The sequence below is a fragment of the Maylandia zebra genome, linkage group LG3 (assembly GCF_041146795.1).
Source record: "Maylandia zebra isolate NMK-2024a linkage group LG3, Mzebra_GT3a, whole genome shotgun sequence".
In the NCBI taxonomy this organism is placed as follows: domain Eukaryota; kingdom Metazoa; phylum Chordata; class Actinopteri; order Cichliformes; family Cichlidae; genus Maylandia; species Maylandia zebra.
In genome coordinates, this window is record NC_135169.1 from 21,550,289 (window position 1) to 21,567,334 (window position 17,046).

General features: G+C 40.7%; 2 protein-coding genes across 5 annotated transcripts in view; both read left to right on the plus strand.

Moving 5' to 3' along the window:
• Positions 1 to 6,159: 6,159 nt before the first annotated feature.
• LOC112430665 (tripartite motif-containing protein 16-like) lies at positions 6,160 to 7,147 on the plus strand. The gene has a single exon (XM_024799078.2). It carries the CDS (start codon positions 6,160 to 6,162, stop codon positions 7,135 to 7,137), a length of 978 nt encoding a protein of 325 aa, XP_024654846.2. The 3' UTR covers positions 7,138 to 7,147.
• Positions 7,148 to 8,279: 1,132 nt separating this feature from the next.
• The window catches only part of LOC101477558 (uncharacterized), a 45,941-nt gene continuing 37,174 nt past the window's right edge, over positions 8,280 to 17,046 (plus strand). Inside the window, exons 1-4 of one of the 4 annotated variants that reach the window (XM_014412873.3) lie at positions 8,280 to 8,521; positions 9,351 to 9,784; positions 10,426 to 10,689; positions 15,504 to 16,574. In XM_014412873.3, coding sequence (XP_014268359.3) covers positions 9,478 to 9,784; positions 10,426 to 10,689; positions 15,504 to 16,297 — 1,365 coding nt within the window. In that variant the 5' untranslated portion in view covers positions 8,280 to 8,521; positions 9,351 to 9,477 and the 3' untranslated portion in view covers positions 16,298 to 16,574. Of the gene's footprint in view, positions 8,522 to 9,350; positions 9,785 to 10,425; positions 10,690 to 15,503; positions 16,575 to 17,046 lie in introns of those variants that run through there. The other 3 variants (XM_076882380.1, XM_076882384.1, XM_076882382.1) reach the window with 3 other exon arrangements.

A 17,046-nucleotide genomic window follows, 5' to 3' on the forward strand; every position in this document is an offset into this window, starting at 1 on the left:
AGCACAGAAACGGCTTTAGTGAAGGTTACAAATGATCTTCTTATGGCCTCTGACAGTGGACTCATCTCTGTGCTTGTGCTGCTAGACAAAATGCTGCAGCAAGAGTACTGACAGGCAGTAGCGGTTTTTGATACGGGCGACATGGGCAGTTGCCCGGGGCGGCATCGTGGTGGGGGCATCACGGGCATCGGCAAAAATAAATAAATAAATTTAAAAAATTGCTCGTACTCATGCTGCCCCGACGTCATGCCAGCGCATATTGGGAATGGCATAGGCACCGATTGGTTTTCTATCGCCCATTTGCTGGGAGTAAGGGCGCCCTCCGTTTGCGAGGTGCGCCTGCTGCTTGCGGCACAGGGAGGAGAGGGCGGGGCGGCAGGGTATTCACTGGCTGGCTGGAGCAACGTCTAATAACCCACCCCCAAAATAAAACAAAATAAAAACAAACCAACAAACACGAAAACACCAGACATTATGATACAGACTTATAATTTGCACCAATGTTTTTTCGAAATTCTATATGTTCAGAGTGAGCGCGAGAGCCCTCGGTGCGCCTGCTTGCTGCTGAAGTCAAAGTAAACTTTGTCATCTCCGCTACATACAGTCCAGGATATAGAGAGACGAGACGACGAGGCTCCAGTTACAGCAGTGCAAGTAAACAAACAATATATATATATAAGAAGAGTAAAAAAAATAAATATACACTTTAGGACTAGTGGTAAAGGGATTAATAACAATTTAAAACTTATCATTTACAGTTTGATGATTTAAAGTCTCACACACAACACATCGAAAGGTGAGGGGGCCGGCTGCTTCCAAATAGAGCACATTTCATTCATAATGCTGTAAATCCAAGTCCATTATGTACTCTTGATTTGAATACTGGGTTGTGCGAAATCCCAGAAATACACCTTGTGGTGATCCTCGAGTTGGGGGATGGGTGTTCATACTGGAGTGCAAAATTAAAACCAAGATGGACAAGAAAAGTTCAAAGCCATCAGTATGGAACGCCAGGACTGCCATAATGAATTAATTAAATACACCATTAAATAATTAATTAAATGTGTCAATAATTAATTAAAATTGGAATTAATTAATTAAATAAATAGTTATGACACATGTAATTAATTAATTATTGACACATTTAATTAATTATTTATGTATTTCACATTTTAATTAATTATAGACACATTTAATTATTTATGTATTTCACATTTTTATTAATTATTGACACATTTAATTAATTATTGACGCATTTAATTAATTATTTAATGATATATTTATTTATTTCATTTTGCCAGTCCTGGCGCCTGGCAGTCATCTTGAAATAATTTTATCTGTCAGCCTCATCCATCAAACCCAGGGGGCGGGGTTAACGCTGATCGAGTCAAAACCATTGCTTTGGCCTGGTGGCCATTGTTTTTAGCACACAACAACCGGCATGTGGAAGCTAACAGAACTGAACTTTGAAAAACCCTGTTTGTGTGTCACCAAATACCGTTTTAATATTTTTTTAGCCGAGAATGTAGTGGTTTAATCTTCATGTGTCTGGTCGGTTTGTCAAGATACAGCCTCTTTGCAAAAGTGCTTCGATGATTTCAGAGATGTCTGTCCAGTCTCACGGCAAAGCGTGGGATAGACCCGCTCGCCTCGCAAGCAATCGAGCTATTATTACCGCCGACAAAGCGCAGGCCCCGGTACACAGCTGTAATAACCCCCGCTGACTTCTTTTACTGAGGTTATATTTATCGGTGTTTTATTTCCTGATGTTCTTATGTGTCCTACGTGTTTCAGTCGCCAATTCTGAATTATAACTAACATTAAAAACATGTTTAAGGAGGAGAGAGAGCAAATAAATCTGTTTAACATCTGATCTTTGGGTTTTTGTTCAGTAATCAGCGTGACCTGTGTATAAACGCATAAAAGAGATAACGTTGGTGTTTCTGTCATGTAGTAACTGCTGGCTTTAGCTGTACAAAGGTTGTTCGACACTATGAAACACATACAGACTTCATGATGTTCAGCTAATATTTTTATTGTGAATATTAATCATGAGGGTAAACGGCCCTGTACACCACGGAGCGAGGTCAGCATATCCACGATATCCTCAGCTCCATGAGTTAACACAGAGTTTCCCAGCTGACTATCTAACTGCCAACTGTTCCAGAGACGTGAAAATATACAGCATAAAGAAAAGTGTAAGAGACTCAGCAGCAGATTAGAATAACAGTTATAGATTTAATAAATCACCAAATGAATCCAAGAAACGAGCAAACCTGTTCCGACAATTTGAGTTTGTATTCCCTCAGCTGCAGACTCGCTGCTGTTTAAATGTTTGAAAAGGAAGATTAGATATAAACAAACGTCAAACATAGACTCAGTCTGCCTTCACATTTGATATGAGGCCAGCACGTATAGTGGCTGTGTCCTGTTTTAAGATCATATATGTAAAATTGTTGTCTGACCTCCGTCGATCCAGCCGCTCAGAGTCTGTGGTTACCCTGGTTACTGCATAAACAGCTGTAATGTTAAAAGCGGGCACTGAGGAAACCTACCGGCAGCATGAGTGTTTATGTTTTTCATTGCAAAAGAACTGTCTGAATAGTTAACTGAAGTTAACTTGGATAAATTATAGTTAAGGAGTATCACAGATACTACGTGAGCTGTGCGACTGTTCACCGCTACACTGAAATCAGCAGGCTATTACTGAAATACACGTGCTATATCATAAACTATGATATAAATAGGGAGGTCCTATTAACATGTTTAGTTTTAAAGGACACCTTCCTGCCTTTAGTCTCATTCATGAGCAGTATTAGTTTTCTTCTAACATCCAGAAGTCTGCACGATGTGTTTCATAGTTTGTAACAAACCTTTGACAGGTAAACATAACATGACCGAAAAAGCAAAAAAAAAAAAGAGAGAGAGAGAGAGAGAGAGAAAATCACATTCTAACAGACAGCTGGTGCTTAGAATACAGTTGAATAACTATTAAAAAACGAATGCAACATGTGAAACACGGAGAGTGGAATATGTAAACAAACCGGTTAACGTAACCCCCTGGGTGCACTCTGCATGCTGACTGTTAGCAGAGCTAGTGAAATCTCTGAAAACATCTGAGCACTTTTGCAAACATGTTCTATGTTGACAACCTGACCAGACATATGTCGCGACATTCGCAGCCAAAACACTGTTAAAAGTGTAGTTGGTGACAGAAAAACGGGGTATTTTAAAACTACACCACCACCATTGCTGGCTGTGATTTGATCTGCATTCTGGGATACCTGGCTGCCCCAAGTCTACACAAGCAATCGATTATCTAGGATCGACCTGCTTTGACTTACTTTGCACGGCAACCAATCAAATGTTAGAGAAGCTGCATGGGCAGCGTTAACCCCGCCCCCTGAGTTTGATGGGTGAGGCTGACAGATAAAATTAATTCAAGATGAGAGCCAGGCGCCAGGACTGCCAAAATGAAATAAATAAATATATCATTAAATAATTAATTAAATGTGTTAATAATTAATTAATTACATGTGTCATAACAATTTATTTAATTAATTAATTCCAATTTTAATTAATTATTGACACATTTAATTAATTATTTAATGGTGTATTTAATTAATTCATTATGGCAGTCCTGGCATTCCGTACATCAGGTGCTCAGTTTAGAAAAAAAAAAAGACAAAAGCAGAGGAGGATAAACGAGCAAAAGATACAGGTAAGCAGATGTGTCATTGGATAATGGCAGGTCATCCTGAAACAATCAGAATCAGTATACTTTATTAATCCCTAAAGAAATTATGTTTCAGTTTGGATTCGGGAGACAGACACTATCTCTACTCTCAAGATTCGCCTTAAAACTTTCCTTTTTGCTAAAGCATACAGTGGGGCAAAAAAGTATTTAGTCAGCCACCGATTGTGCAAGTTCCCCCAATTAAAATGATGACAGAGGTCAGTAATTTGCACCAGAGGTACACTTCAACTGTGAGAGACAGTTGACAGTTGTTGAAAAAAAATCCATAAATTCACATGGTAGGATTTGTAAAGAATTTATTCGTAAATCAGGGTGGAAAATAAGTATTTGGTCACCTCAAACAAGGAAAATCTCTGGCTCTCACAGACCTGTAACGTCTTCTGTAAGAAGCTTTTCTGTCCCCCACTCGTTACCTGTATGAATGGCACCTGTTTGAACTCATCATCTGTATAAAAGACACCTGTCCACAGCCTCAAACAGTCAGACTCCAAACTCCGCCATGGCCAAGACCAAAGAGCTTTCGAAGGACACCAGGAAAAGTATTGTAGACCTGCACCAGACTGGGAAGAGTGAATCTACAATAGGCAAGCAGCTTGGTGTGAAAAAAATCAACTGTGGGAGCAATCATCAGAAAATGGAAGACATACAAGACCACTGATAATCTCCCTCGATCTGGGGCTCCACGCAAGATCTCATCCCGTGGGGTCAAAATGATCATGAGAACGGTGAGCAAAGATCCCAGAACCACACGGGGGGACCTGGTGAATGACCTGCTGGGACCAAAGTAACAAAGTAACAAAGGTCACCATCAGTAACACACTACAACGGCAGGGAATCAAATCCCGCAGTGCCAGACGTGTTCCGCTGCTGAAGCCAGTGCATGTCCAGGCCCGTCTGAAGTTTGCCAGAGAGCACATGGATGATACAGCAGAGGATTGGGAGAATGTCATGTGGTCAGATGAAACCAAAGTAGAACTTTTTGGTATAAACTCAACTCGTCGTGTTTGGAGGAAGAAGAATACTGAGTTGCATCCCAAGAACACCATACCTACTGTGAAGCATGGGGGTGGAAACATCATGCTATGGGGCTGTTTTTCTGCCAAGGGGACAGGACGACTGATCCGTGTTAAGGACAGAATGAATGGGGCCATGTATCGTGAGATTTTGAGCCAAAACCTCCTTCCATCAGTGAGAACTTTGAAGATGAAACGAGGCTGGGTCTTCCAACATGACAATGATCCAAAACACACCGCCCGGGCAACAAAGGAGTGGCTCCGTAAGAAGCATTTGAAAGTGCTGGAGTGGCCTAGCCAGTCTCCAGACCTCAACCCCATAGAAAATCTGTGGCGGGAGTTGAAAGTCCGTGTTGCTCGGCGACAGCCCCAAAACATCACTGCTCTCGAGAAGATCTGCATGGAGGAATGGGCCAAAATACCAGCTACTGTGTGTGCAAACCTGGTAAAGACCTATAGTAAACGTTTGACCTCTGTTATTGCCAACAAAGGTTATGTTACAAAGTATTGAGTTGTATTTTTGTTATTGACCAAATACTTATTTTCCACCCTGATTTACGAATAAATTCTTTACAAATCCTACCATGTGGATTCATGGATTTTTTTTTTCACATTCTGTCTCTCACAGTTGAAGTGTACCTCTGGTGCAAATTACTGACCTCTGTCATCATTTTAGGTGGGGGAACTTGCACAATCGGTGGCTGACTAAATACTTTTTTGCCCCACTGTATCTCTGCTTGATGGATGAACATGAAGGCCATGAAACAGTCCCAGCTGCAGCAGAAAGGACTGAGAAGCAGAAGGAGCTCGAGGTGAGACGACTAAACATCCAGCAGAGAATCCAGGAGCGAGAGAAAGATGTGAAGCTGCCTCAACAGGAGGTGGAGGCCATCAATGGCTCTGCTGATAAAGCAGTGGAGGACAGTGAGAAGGTGTTGTAGGAATGTTTAGCTTATTTTAGAGTTTAGGAATGTGTTAGATAGGATATAGAATTGTGAGACACTGACACTGCCCTGGATCTAAATAAAGGCCTGACTGTGTCATGAACTTAGGAGTAGATTTTAGGAGACCCTCCCCCAGTTGAACTGTGAAAGTAAGACAAAGAGGAGTTAATGCTGAGTGGAAATTCCCCAGAGGATACAGAGTTTGCAGCACACTATGTTTTATAGTTATATAAGGGTTTTATGATGGGGTCGCTTCTATAAAGCTGGCTGTAACTAACAAAGGGGTGAAGATTTTGCAGAGGGACATCGGCCTCGTCTTCCGTTCTAGAAGTGCATGCTTAAATGAAGATGAATAAAGGTTTTGTGAAATAACTACTGAGTTCTGGTGCCGTCTCTGGAACTTATGAGGAATAAAACGAACCGGGGTGAAACTGATTTCGCAACAATGTTCACTGAGCTGATCCGTCTCATCCAGAAAAGAAGCTCTGATGTGAAGCAGCAGGTCAGATCCCAGCAGGAAACTGAAGTGAGTCGAGTCAAAGAGCTTCAGGAGAAGCTGGAGCAGGAGATCGCTGAGCTGAAGAGGAAAGACGGCGAGCTGGAGCAGCTCTCACACACAGAGGATCACAACCAGTTTCTACACAACTACCCCTCACTGTCAGCACTCAGTGAGTCTACACACTCATCCAGCATCAATATTCGTCCTCTGAGCTACTTTGAGGATGTGACAGCAGCTGTGTCAGAGACCAGAGATAAACTACAGGACATTCTGAGAGAGGAATGGACAAACATCTCACTGACAGTCACTGAAGAGGATGTTTTACTGTCACCAGCAGAGCCAAAGACCAGAGCTGGATTCTTAAAATATTCATGTCAAATCACACTGGATCCAAACACAGCAAACAGACAGCTTTTATTATCTGAGGGGAACAGAAAAGTAACATTTATGAAGCAACAAAAGTCTTATTTTGATCATCCAGACAGATTCACTGTATGGTGTCAGGTCCTGAGTAGAGAGAGTCTGACTGGACGTTGTTACTGGGAGGTGGAGTGGAGAGGGAGAGCAGTTTATGTCGCAGTTGCATACAAGAATATCAGCAGAGCAGGAAGGGGCAATGAATGTGGATTTGGATGGAATGACAAATCTCAGGCATTATATTGTGACACAAACGGTTATGAATTTCAATATAACAAAGTCCAAACTGTCCTCTCAGGTCCTCGGTCCTCCAGAGTAGGAGTGTACCTGGATCACAGAGCAGGTATTCTGTCTTTCTACAGCGTCTCTGAAACCATGACTCTCCTCCACAGAGTCCAGACCACATTCACTCAGCCGCTCTATGCTGGACTTTTTCTTTATGGACTTGGAGACACTGCAGAGTTGATTAAAGTCAAACAGAGAAGACGGGTTCATGTTGATCTCTGACCATTATATGTACTTGTGTAATTTCTAAATGAGCTGAGAAGTTCAGTGGTCCATTGATGTGTGAAAATAATATTGCACTGATTCAAAATGAACTTACATTTATGGGCATTTTTTACGATTATGTAATCGTGCTACTAACAACCAGTTATTGTATTTAGAGTAAAATCATTTAAAGACATTTTTAGATGAAAGGTTTGTACTTGATAACTACTTGAACTGCTTTGTTTGAATTTCAGAAGATTTGGCAGGAATTTTGCTCTTAGGCCTTTCAGTTTTACAATCCAGACTTTGGAGGAGAACAAATAAAATCTAAAAGTGAGCTGTAGTGAGTATTGATTTCTTCTCTCAGTACATAAGATAACCAGTCCCAGTTCAAATCTGTTGCCAGAAGACTCATTAGAATCATGGTAGTTACTCTGTATCTGATGCTTTAAAAAAAAAAAAACTAGTTTAGAATAAAGGTTTCTGATGTTTAGTTGAAGAATACTTGGACCAGATGTGAAAAACAGTTAAAAACAGAACATTGATGAGAGCAAACAATAGGGGCATGATATCAGCAAACATTATGGTTTAAAATAAAAATAATAAAACTCCAATAAAATTTAGGCAGATATTTCTGCTTCCTACTCGTCTGCAACACATCCACCATGTTTCAAATATTCCTGCTGTTTTTGCGCTAATTTTAGTTTCTGCTCGCAGGAAGTTCATGTTGAGCTCAGTGAGTCTGATCTGAATTCATATGTGAGAAAATGATTACACACAAATGAACCTGGAGCAAAATGAGCAGAGAGACTGAAAGAAAAATTGATCACAGCTTTATATATTTGTGATAATGATGTGAAAGAAAAATGTTCAAAGAACAATATTAATAATATAATTAATTATGTTACTGTCTCTGCTTCTAAACACTGCTGCTCTTCCTTATTTAATGACATACAGGAGCAGAATGATGGAGGACCTGTGATAAATATTGTATCAATAATAAGGTTAAGCAAGTGTCTTTCAACATGTCGCAGATTTGTTGTACGGGCCTCTTTACACTGTCTCTATAAGTTTTGTAAACCAAAAAACAAACAAACAAAGGTGTCTGCTCAGTCAGCAGTGTAGGGGGGAGGGGCTCTAAGTTGACCTAACGGGCTGTGAATGGACAGCAGACTGCAGAGGGAAGTGACGTCTCAGGAAGTGAAATGAGAATAGAAGTGGATGGTGAGCGATGTAGCGGTGAAATAAGATAAACACAATAAGACAAACAAACAGAAAACAAAGCGGAAAAGGAGAACAACATGTGGAGGAAACGGACAGTGAGCGCAGTGTAACCGTGACAACGAGACACGAGGACGGATTTAAAGTGATCATAAAATCGTCTCCAGACGGTCGTCGTTCGGTGAGTGGAACCAGATTCAGCTACAACAGCGATAAATACGCCTGTAGAGAGATGAAGAGTGCTATAATACTGAGAAACGGATCTCTGATGAGTGTTTGTAGGGATGTGGTTCAGCAAAATAAAGACACACGACTCTATAACATGCTGCCACATAAAATACATCAAGTAATTAAATAAAATGTATTTATATATCACTTTTCACAGATAAAAATCACAAAGTGCTTCACAATTAGATTAAATTCAATCAGAAGCATTATCAAGGACTACAACATCTAGTCCTTTTACTGAATATAAGTTCGTTTGTAGTGGAGTCTTGGCAGCGTAACGACAACGATAGAGAGTCCCACAGCCTTGGTGCCTGAAAAGCCTGATCCCCACAGGTTTTGAACCTAGTACGTGGGGGCAACAGTAACTTCTGCCCTGAAGAACTATGTGCTCGGGATGAAGCATGAGGTTTCAACAGGTCAGCGATATACTGGCCCAGCTGTCTGATGAACAGAATCAACCTTTTGAGATTTACTTACCTTGATCATTAAGCACGCATCAAGACCTTATTTTATTAATATATTTTAAATGATAGCAGCACAAACAAAATATGTTGCAGCACAAAACGTAGCACAAATGTTTGACATCAATTTAGTTTGATTTGTGTAATGTGGAGGGGCTGGTTGCTCTTTTGACCTTTACATTTTCATTAATATCTTTAAAACAGAAGCAGCACAAATGACAATTTTAGCAGTAAATGGCAAATTATACTATTGAATTATAAAATTGATGAAAGAATATAATTATCCTTGTTTTTCCTGCTATTCTCCTGTCCACACTCCAGTCCAATAGGCGGGATTAATGCAACTGTAAGCTGATTTGTCAAACGCCATCAGGCCCCGAAGAAGAACGGAGGAGGACAGCACTACTGTGGTAGAGGAGCGGTGTGTGTGCAGACATGGCTGCTGTTGATGAAGCGGACTGAACTTGGAGGAGAGACACAAACTGAAGTATTGATCCCGTCACATCAGTGTGGATCTGATAGCAATACCTGTATCGCTTCATCGATGCTTGTATCGATCCGCTCAGCCCCAGTTGAAGCAGCGATGAGTTCAGTTCAGTATCTGAGAGAGTTCATCAAGAAGAGACTAACTGCTGTTTGTGAAGAAATCTTCTCAGAGGTTCAAAAAACCATCGTCCAGTATGAGGAGGAGATCAACCGTCAGCACAGACTGCTGGATATCAGCCGGAAACCCGACAGAAACTCACACATCATAGGTATGGACATGTTTTTAACTCTGTGCTGTTCAAGCTCAGATTCTTCAGTGTGACTGACTTTACTAGAAGATGTTAAACTGGGTATTTATCAGTGCTGTGGGTCAGTGTCCAGTGATGGACTATGTTGGACTGGTGCAGGTCCATGGTCACTGATAGGTTAGGTTTTAAAACATTTTAATTGATTTATTTACTAAACTTTTTTTTCTCTAACAGATTCCAGTGTTGAGTACATCAGGTGTGTGTTGGATCCTCTGTAAACACTGAGGCTGTGCAGTAAAGATCTAGTTAGATGTCTGCAGAAAACACATTTAACAAGTTGTTAACAGACTTCTCTGCAGTTGAAGTGAAGCTTCATTTAAAGAAGGATTTCACACACTGATGTTTTCATGGTGTCACCCTGCAGTTTAGTTTGGGAAACTTTGTGTCTTTCTGTGTGGAGTGAGGAGCTTCAATGCTAACATGTTAGCGTTTAGCTGTTAGTGTGCACAACTATTTCCCTCTGTGTGTGTGTGGCTCATAATTGGTCATATGACAGGCTGATCGGCATTTATTCAGGTTTTGATTCATGCTTTATAAAATAGTTTGAGTTTATGTATCAACACATTGGTCATTATTATTCTTCTGTTTCTTTGTTCCTCGAGACTTCCCACGACAACATGACTGTGAGGAAGAGGAGGGTCTGGATGAGCAGCAGGTCTGTAACCAGGAGAGGAACTCCAGTCTGGACCAGGAGGACCCAGAGCCTCCACAGATTAAAGAGGAACAGGAGGAGCTCTGCAGCAGTCAGGAGGGAGAGCAGCTTGGACTGAAGAAGGAGGCTGAAGGCATTATCGTCTGGACTGATGAAGAGCAGCTCAGACAGATGGAGACTATCTGGAAACCTGAGATAAAGCTACACAGAATAGGTATGTAAAACTGTGATGTCTTTATAACATTGAATATGACTCACAGGCATCACAGTGGAACAGTGGTTAGCACTGTTGGCTCCCAACAACAAGGTCCTGGGTTTGACTCCACCTGGGGTCCGTTCTTCGTACCTCGCTAAGTAAGTTAGCTGGATTAGATTGTTGACGATTTCGCGTGATCCTGGATCGTTCGGTTCCCCGAAGCTCATCCGGGACTTGCTGTCATAGCAACAGAGCCGTAAGCGTAAACCTGCTCGGGAGCAGGTTTACTTTATGTAAACAGGATTAGATCGCGGCCACGCAGGTATGTCCGCTTCATTTATACGAAAGCAACAGCGATATTCCACCACTGTTTCACCATAAATAAAAAACATCAATGTAACTAAAGATAATGCAGCACTTGATCCTTTTATTGATGTCACACAGATACATACAGGTCATTCCCTAAAAAAGGGAAATGTACTATTAACATTCTATTACATGTATGTGATTATTACAGATGTAATTCATATTTCAGAGTAGTAATTGTAAATCACTTCGTGTAATCAAGATGAGAGACCATGGCTATAAAAGCGAAGGTGGATTTGGGAAGTCTGTCGCAGTCATATCCTGTCCGTTTACGCGAGCAGCCCATTGCGGAAGGTGCAAGATTGATAAGGAGAGTTTTCAGAATTCAGCGTATATTGCGGGACAGACAGGATCCTTTAGCTCAGCGCGACAGTGTGCTCATAGAGAGATATCGATATTCCCGTGAGGGTATTATTTACTTAACCAACTTGTTGACGAGGGGGTGCAGTACCACCACCTGTCTTTGTTTGCTCTGCCCTTTTCTTGGTTGCTGTTATGAACAAACAAACAGATTATTCCAGGGTCTCTTTCCAAGAGACTAAAAGCAATATAAGTGATAAATATTACCATTCTGTAGAATATTCTTATATTTCACTTTTACCTGTTCCCATGTTCTAGTGGGTCCTGTTGTGGCTCTAATGTGAAAGGGGATATAATATAACATAATATAATATAATGTAATATAATATTGGATAATATAGTGTAATATAATAAATCTACCCTACCGCCTACTGGTGTTGGCCAGAGGGGCCGATGGCGCGATATGGCAGCCTCGCTTCTGTCAGTCTGCGCCAGGGCAGCTGTGGCTACAACCGTAGCTGCCTCCACCAGTGTGTGAATGTGAGAGTGACTGAATAGTGGCATTGTAAAGTGCTTTGGGTGCCTTGAAAAGCGCTATATAAATCCAATCCATTATTATTGTTATTATTAAATTACTTACGAGTTTAATTTGTCAGCAACTTTCTGCCAGCCCTCGCTCCTTGCTTTTGCAGCCTTTGCAGTGTTCCCTTGCGTTCTGATTAAACTCTGAAACTCCTGAAATCCCTCACTCAAGAGTTCTTGCTCTGCTGCCGAAAAATACCGAGCACGCTCCTTCGACATTTTCGCCGACCAATCAGAGGGTTGCCGATCAATGTTTCTACTCTCGATGCGTAGCCCCTTTTACGACACCCAGTGATCTCACATTACTTCATCCAGCTGTACTAATCGTCAACAGCAGGTGTGTTTGGAGAACCGGATTAGCGAGCTCAGTGTTAGCGCGATGATTTGATCTTGGATGTGTCATTTGATCTTGGATGTAGTAAGCGACGTACGAAGAACGGGCCCCAGGTGTCTAGGTCTTTCTGTGTGGAGTTTGTATGTTCTCCCCTTGTTCACTCTCCAGAGACATGCACACAGCTGGGTTAGGTTAGTTGGTGACTCTAAATTGCCCATAGGTATGAATGTCAGTGCGAATAGTTGTCTGTCTTTCTGTGTTGCCCCTGCGACAGAGTGTTGACCTTTCCAGGGTCAACCCTGCCTCTCCCTATGGTAGCTGGGATTGGCTCCAGCACCCCATACCCTAATAAGAACAAATGGAAGAGAATAACCACAGCTCAAGGTTGCATTTATTTTTAGAGGCACAAGAAGAATTGAAGGTCCAACTGTAATAAGCAGCATGAATGAATCTCTTTAGCCTGATTTTCTGTTTTCATTTACATGAACACATTTTTGCCATTAACTCATGCAAAAAGGTAAATGCATGCATAAAATCCAGCAGAATGAAAGATGTGAAACATCTAAGTTTCTCACAATATTTGGAGGGTCATGAATATCATTTATGAAAAAAAAGGGCAGAGACAATGCTTTAATTTCAGGGGATGCTGAAAAAGCCTTTGACAGGATGGAATGGCCGTTTGTATTTGAAGTTCTGAAAAAGTTTGGTATTGGAAACACATTTTTTAAATGGATTCAATTGATATACTCCAATCCTCAAGCAGAGATTTTAACTAACAGTCATTTTTCCACACCATTCAGACTACACCGCGGAACTAGACAAGGGTCCCCCTTGTCACCTCTCTTGTTCACCTTGGCAGTTGAGCCTCTTGCATTGTCAATTCAATTCATAAAAACATCAGGAATTAAAGTAGGCAATATTGACCATCGTATTGCCCTATATGCTGATGATGTGATCCTGTTTTGCACCAACTTAAACAAATCAATACTAAATCAAAACTTCCAAATTTAATGTGCTACTTTTTGGCTACCAGGAAGACACTAAATAAACAAACTGAGAATCCGTTTCTGAAAAACACTATAATAATCTGGTTTGAAACACATAACTACTTGGGAGAAACATCACAACTGTCAAGGTTCCCTCCAATATTTAGAAACAACAGCTTTCCTCCCGGTAGGGCAGATGCAGGCTTTAGACTTTGATTCGATCAAGGTATAAGAAAAGTGTCTGATTTATTTAGGAATAATACTCTAATGTCTTTTGAACAACTTAGAAGTACATTTTCTATTCCTGCAAAACACTTTTTCAATTTTCTTCAATTAAGAAATTTTATTTTAACCACACAAGGTTAAAGCTTAGAACTCTCCACCTACTGTTCTCTAGAGAGCACAGTTATAAAACATCTAAATGGGAGAGGTCAAGTTTCTGCATTTTTCCAAAGTGTTTGTTGATTCTTTGGAGTTTTCCATAGAGTCTATTTTAGAGGCATGGAGGAATGATTTGCAAATGGATATATCTGATGATGAGTGGTATAAATCATGCTCCTTGGCCTAGAGTCAGACAATCAACATTACTTCAATATAGATGGTTAACAAGACTCTATATTACCCTCTCAAAATTGCATCATTTTAACCCAAACATCCCAGACGCCTGTATTAAGTGGGGAGTGGATAGGGGCTCTTTGTTTCATTGCATATGGGAGTGCCCACATGTGAAAGTCTTTTAGGAAAAGGTAATAAATCTGACGGATGAAAGCTAAACCAGTTCCACACCGCTGAAGTTGCATTTTTACAAACCAATTCTGGTTCCTCCGTTTCATTCAACGATCCACTTTCACCCTTGTCATTCTCAGTTGCCGCTGTGCCTTTTTCGCCATGTGCGTACGAAAACAAAGGCACTGCGCATGCGCGTTTTACCCATGTTCTATTGCGATATTTCCTTTTCTTGTCGTTGCCCAACATTATACTGGTATTACTGTGAACGGTATGATATGGCCCAGCCCTAGTTCAGAGACTTATTCCTGTGAACAAAGCTCTATCCATTTTAAAGGGAAGCTGATCGGATCAGGGTCTTGGAGCTAAGAGCTCCTGCCCGATCCCAGACAACTTCAAAGAACCAGCCTTCCCTGCAGTTTTTTTATTCCGTGAGCAGAAGCACCACCCATTGTAAAACCCATATGGTCATAAAAGTTAAAGGCACTGTCTTCTGATCACAAAGGGTCGTCTCCCCTCACCCCTGTATACGATTTAACCCCTTCAGCGGTCCACTATATACAAACACAGGTGAGCCTATAAAGGGCAGGAAGTAAACATTCTTTACCAAATAAGGAAACCCAGAATCTTTCATGAAATGTTAAACACTATAGCTAATTGCCTTCCCCACCATCTAAGGTGTGTAGGGGAGGAACAGAAAAACATCTAAACATGCAGTTTAGGACAAGATTTACAAATTTAAGTACAACAGTGGCAACTTTTATCCAAATAACTATGTGTGCACGTGTGTGCATGTGTGTGTATGTATATGCATGTGCGAGTGTGTGTGTGTGTTTGTGTTTGGGGGTGCACTTGTGTGTCCTCCTGCCCACAAAAGGGTCATAACGGCAGGAAGTTTACTAACCAAAAAACACAACCTTAACATAGGATGTCCCTATAATGAAACACTATAGCCTCCCCCACCAACAAATTGGCTGGAGAGGTGGTCAGAGACAAAGGAATGTCTTTGATGCTGCTGCTTGAACTAAGACTTACAAATTTAAGTAACACAATGACAATATTTAACATTTGACTCCAACATGGGTAACTATGAATAAATATTTCTATTCTGTTTTGGAAAATATGGAATTCAGAGTTTCTAAACTTAGATTTATCAGGCAAGAAGAGATTTTTTTTTACGGCATTTCAAGCACAGCCAAAACGTTTACACCTATGTAATAGAACTCTGCCCTAGCATGCCTTGTTATAACTGTAGCCAATCCAGACATACACATTCATTTAACAAAACACAACATCTATTTATTTCATACGTCACAGATATTCACATATGAATTTGAAATTTGACCTTTGCTAATAAGAATGTTAGAACTAAACATTTGCATCAGTGCCTGAATAATTTGTCACATTTGTACACTTTAAATTTCAGTGGTATATGTGAGCAACATGCTCACTATGTAGAGACCTGCTAATGGTTAAGACCAGTAAATATTTTCTCAAATGTTTGTTTTGCTATCATTTTTTCTCCTTTGTGCCTTCAGATGTTGTACAGCAGCATGCTTTTGAGGAAGAAGATGTTCTTACAGACCAGCAGGTCTGTAACCAGGAGAGGAACTCCATTCTGGACCAGAAGGACCCAGAGCCTCCACAGATTAAAGAGGAACAGGAGGAAGTGTGCAGCAGTCAGGAGGGAGAGCAGCTTGGACTGAAGCAGGAGGCTGATACTTTCATGGTGACACCCACTTATGAGGAAAGTTCCCACAGTGAACCAGAACCAAAAAGTGAGCAGCTCCTTTCTCACAGCTCTTCTAGAGCAGAGAGCCGAGATCATGAAGAAAGCCAGCATGTGGACTCAGGATCTTCTAGACGTACGGAGCTGAAGAACAGACGTCCAAGTAGAACGGACACAAAGAACAAGTCTATTCAGTGTGACGTGTGTGGAAAAACTTTACCTGATAAATACAGAATGACTGCACATCTAAGAGTTCACACAGGTGAGAAACCGTATTCTTGTAGCACCTGTGGGAAAAGATCTTCTGACTCATCAGCGTTAAAAAAACATATGAGAATTCACACAGGTGAGAAACCATATTGTTGTAGCACCTGTGGGAAAAGATTTGCTGACCCATCAGCGTTCAAAAAACACACGAGAATTCACACAGGTGAGAAACCATATTCTTGTAGCACGTGTGGGAAAAGATTTACTGACTTATCAGCTATCAAAAAACACACAAGAATTCACACAGGTGAGAAACCATATTCTTGTAGCACCTGTGGGAAAAGATTTGTCCAGAGGACGCAATTAAAGAAGCACATGAGAATTCATCCTGGTTAAAATGTTCATATTTAGAGAATGTGAGACAGCTGTGAGTCATTGGTGAACACCTGAGTGAAAAGATGATCCATATTCAAGTCACTATTTTTTTCCAGAGCAGTAAAGAACTCTGTGTTGTTTGTTCAGTTTATTACATTATTCTATTAATTGTATCAGAAAAACTGATCTCACATTTCTTGATGGTTAAAGTTCGGTATGCTCCCGTTCTATTTAATAGTTTTAATCCTTTGCTCAAGTGAGTTTTTATCAAAATAAAAATCAACAAAATTGAACAACAGTCAAGAATTGTGTTTATTTTTGTCAGGAAGCAAAAGTATCAAATACCAAGTTTCATGCTTGAAGAGGGAAGTCCCCAGTACAGCTTGTTAGTCCCACCCTTTTTTTGCCTTAACCCTCTGGGGCCGACGGATGCACCGGCGTGTCAAAATCACATGACCAATTTAAGATGACACAGTTACAAGATGCAGCGACTCAGTCTCCATTGGGTCGAAAATGCGAACTTCAAACTATATACCAGTTTTTGAATTGTCTCGATTGGCCAGGTAAAACCAATGTTATGATAAAAAATACACGCAATGTTTTTTTCTGAACAAAACAGTGGTGTTTACAGCAGGAAGAACGGTAAAAACTGCGTTTTCTAAGGACAGCGCTAGCAAACACTCTCCACTTGCAAGTGAAAAAAGAAAAAGAAAAAACACCCTTCCCTATTGGTGTTAGAGTTTACCATGTCAGCCAATCAAAAAATGATA

Excerpts from the sequence above, each read along its gene's own strand:
- LOC112430665 (XM_024799078.2), top strand. The coding sequence starts at position 6,160 with ATGTTCACTGAGCTGATCCGTCTCATCCAGAAAAGAAGCTCTGATGTG.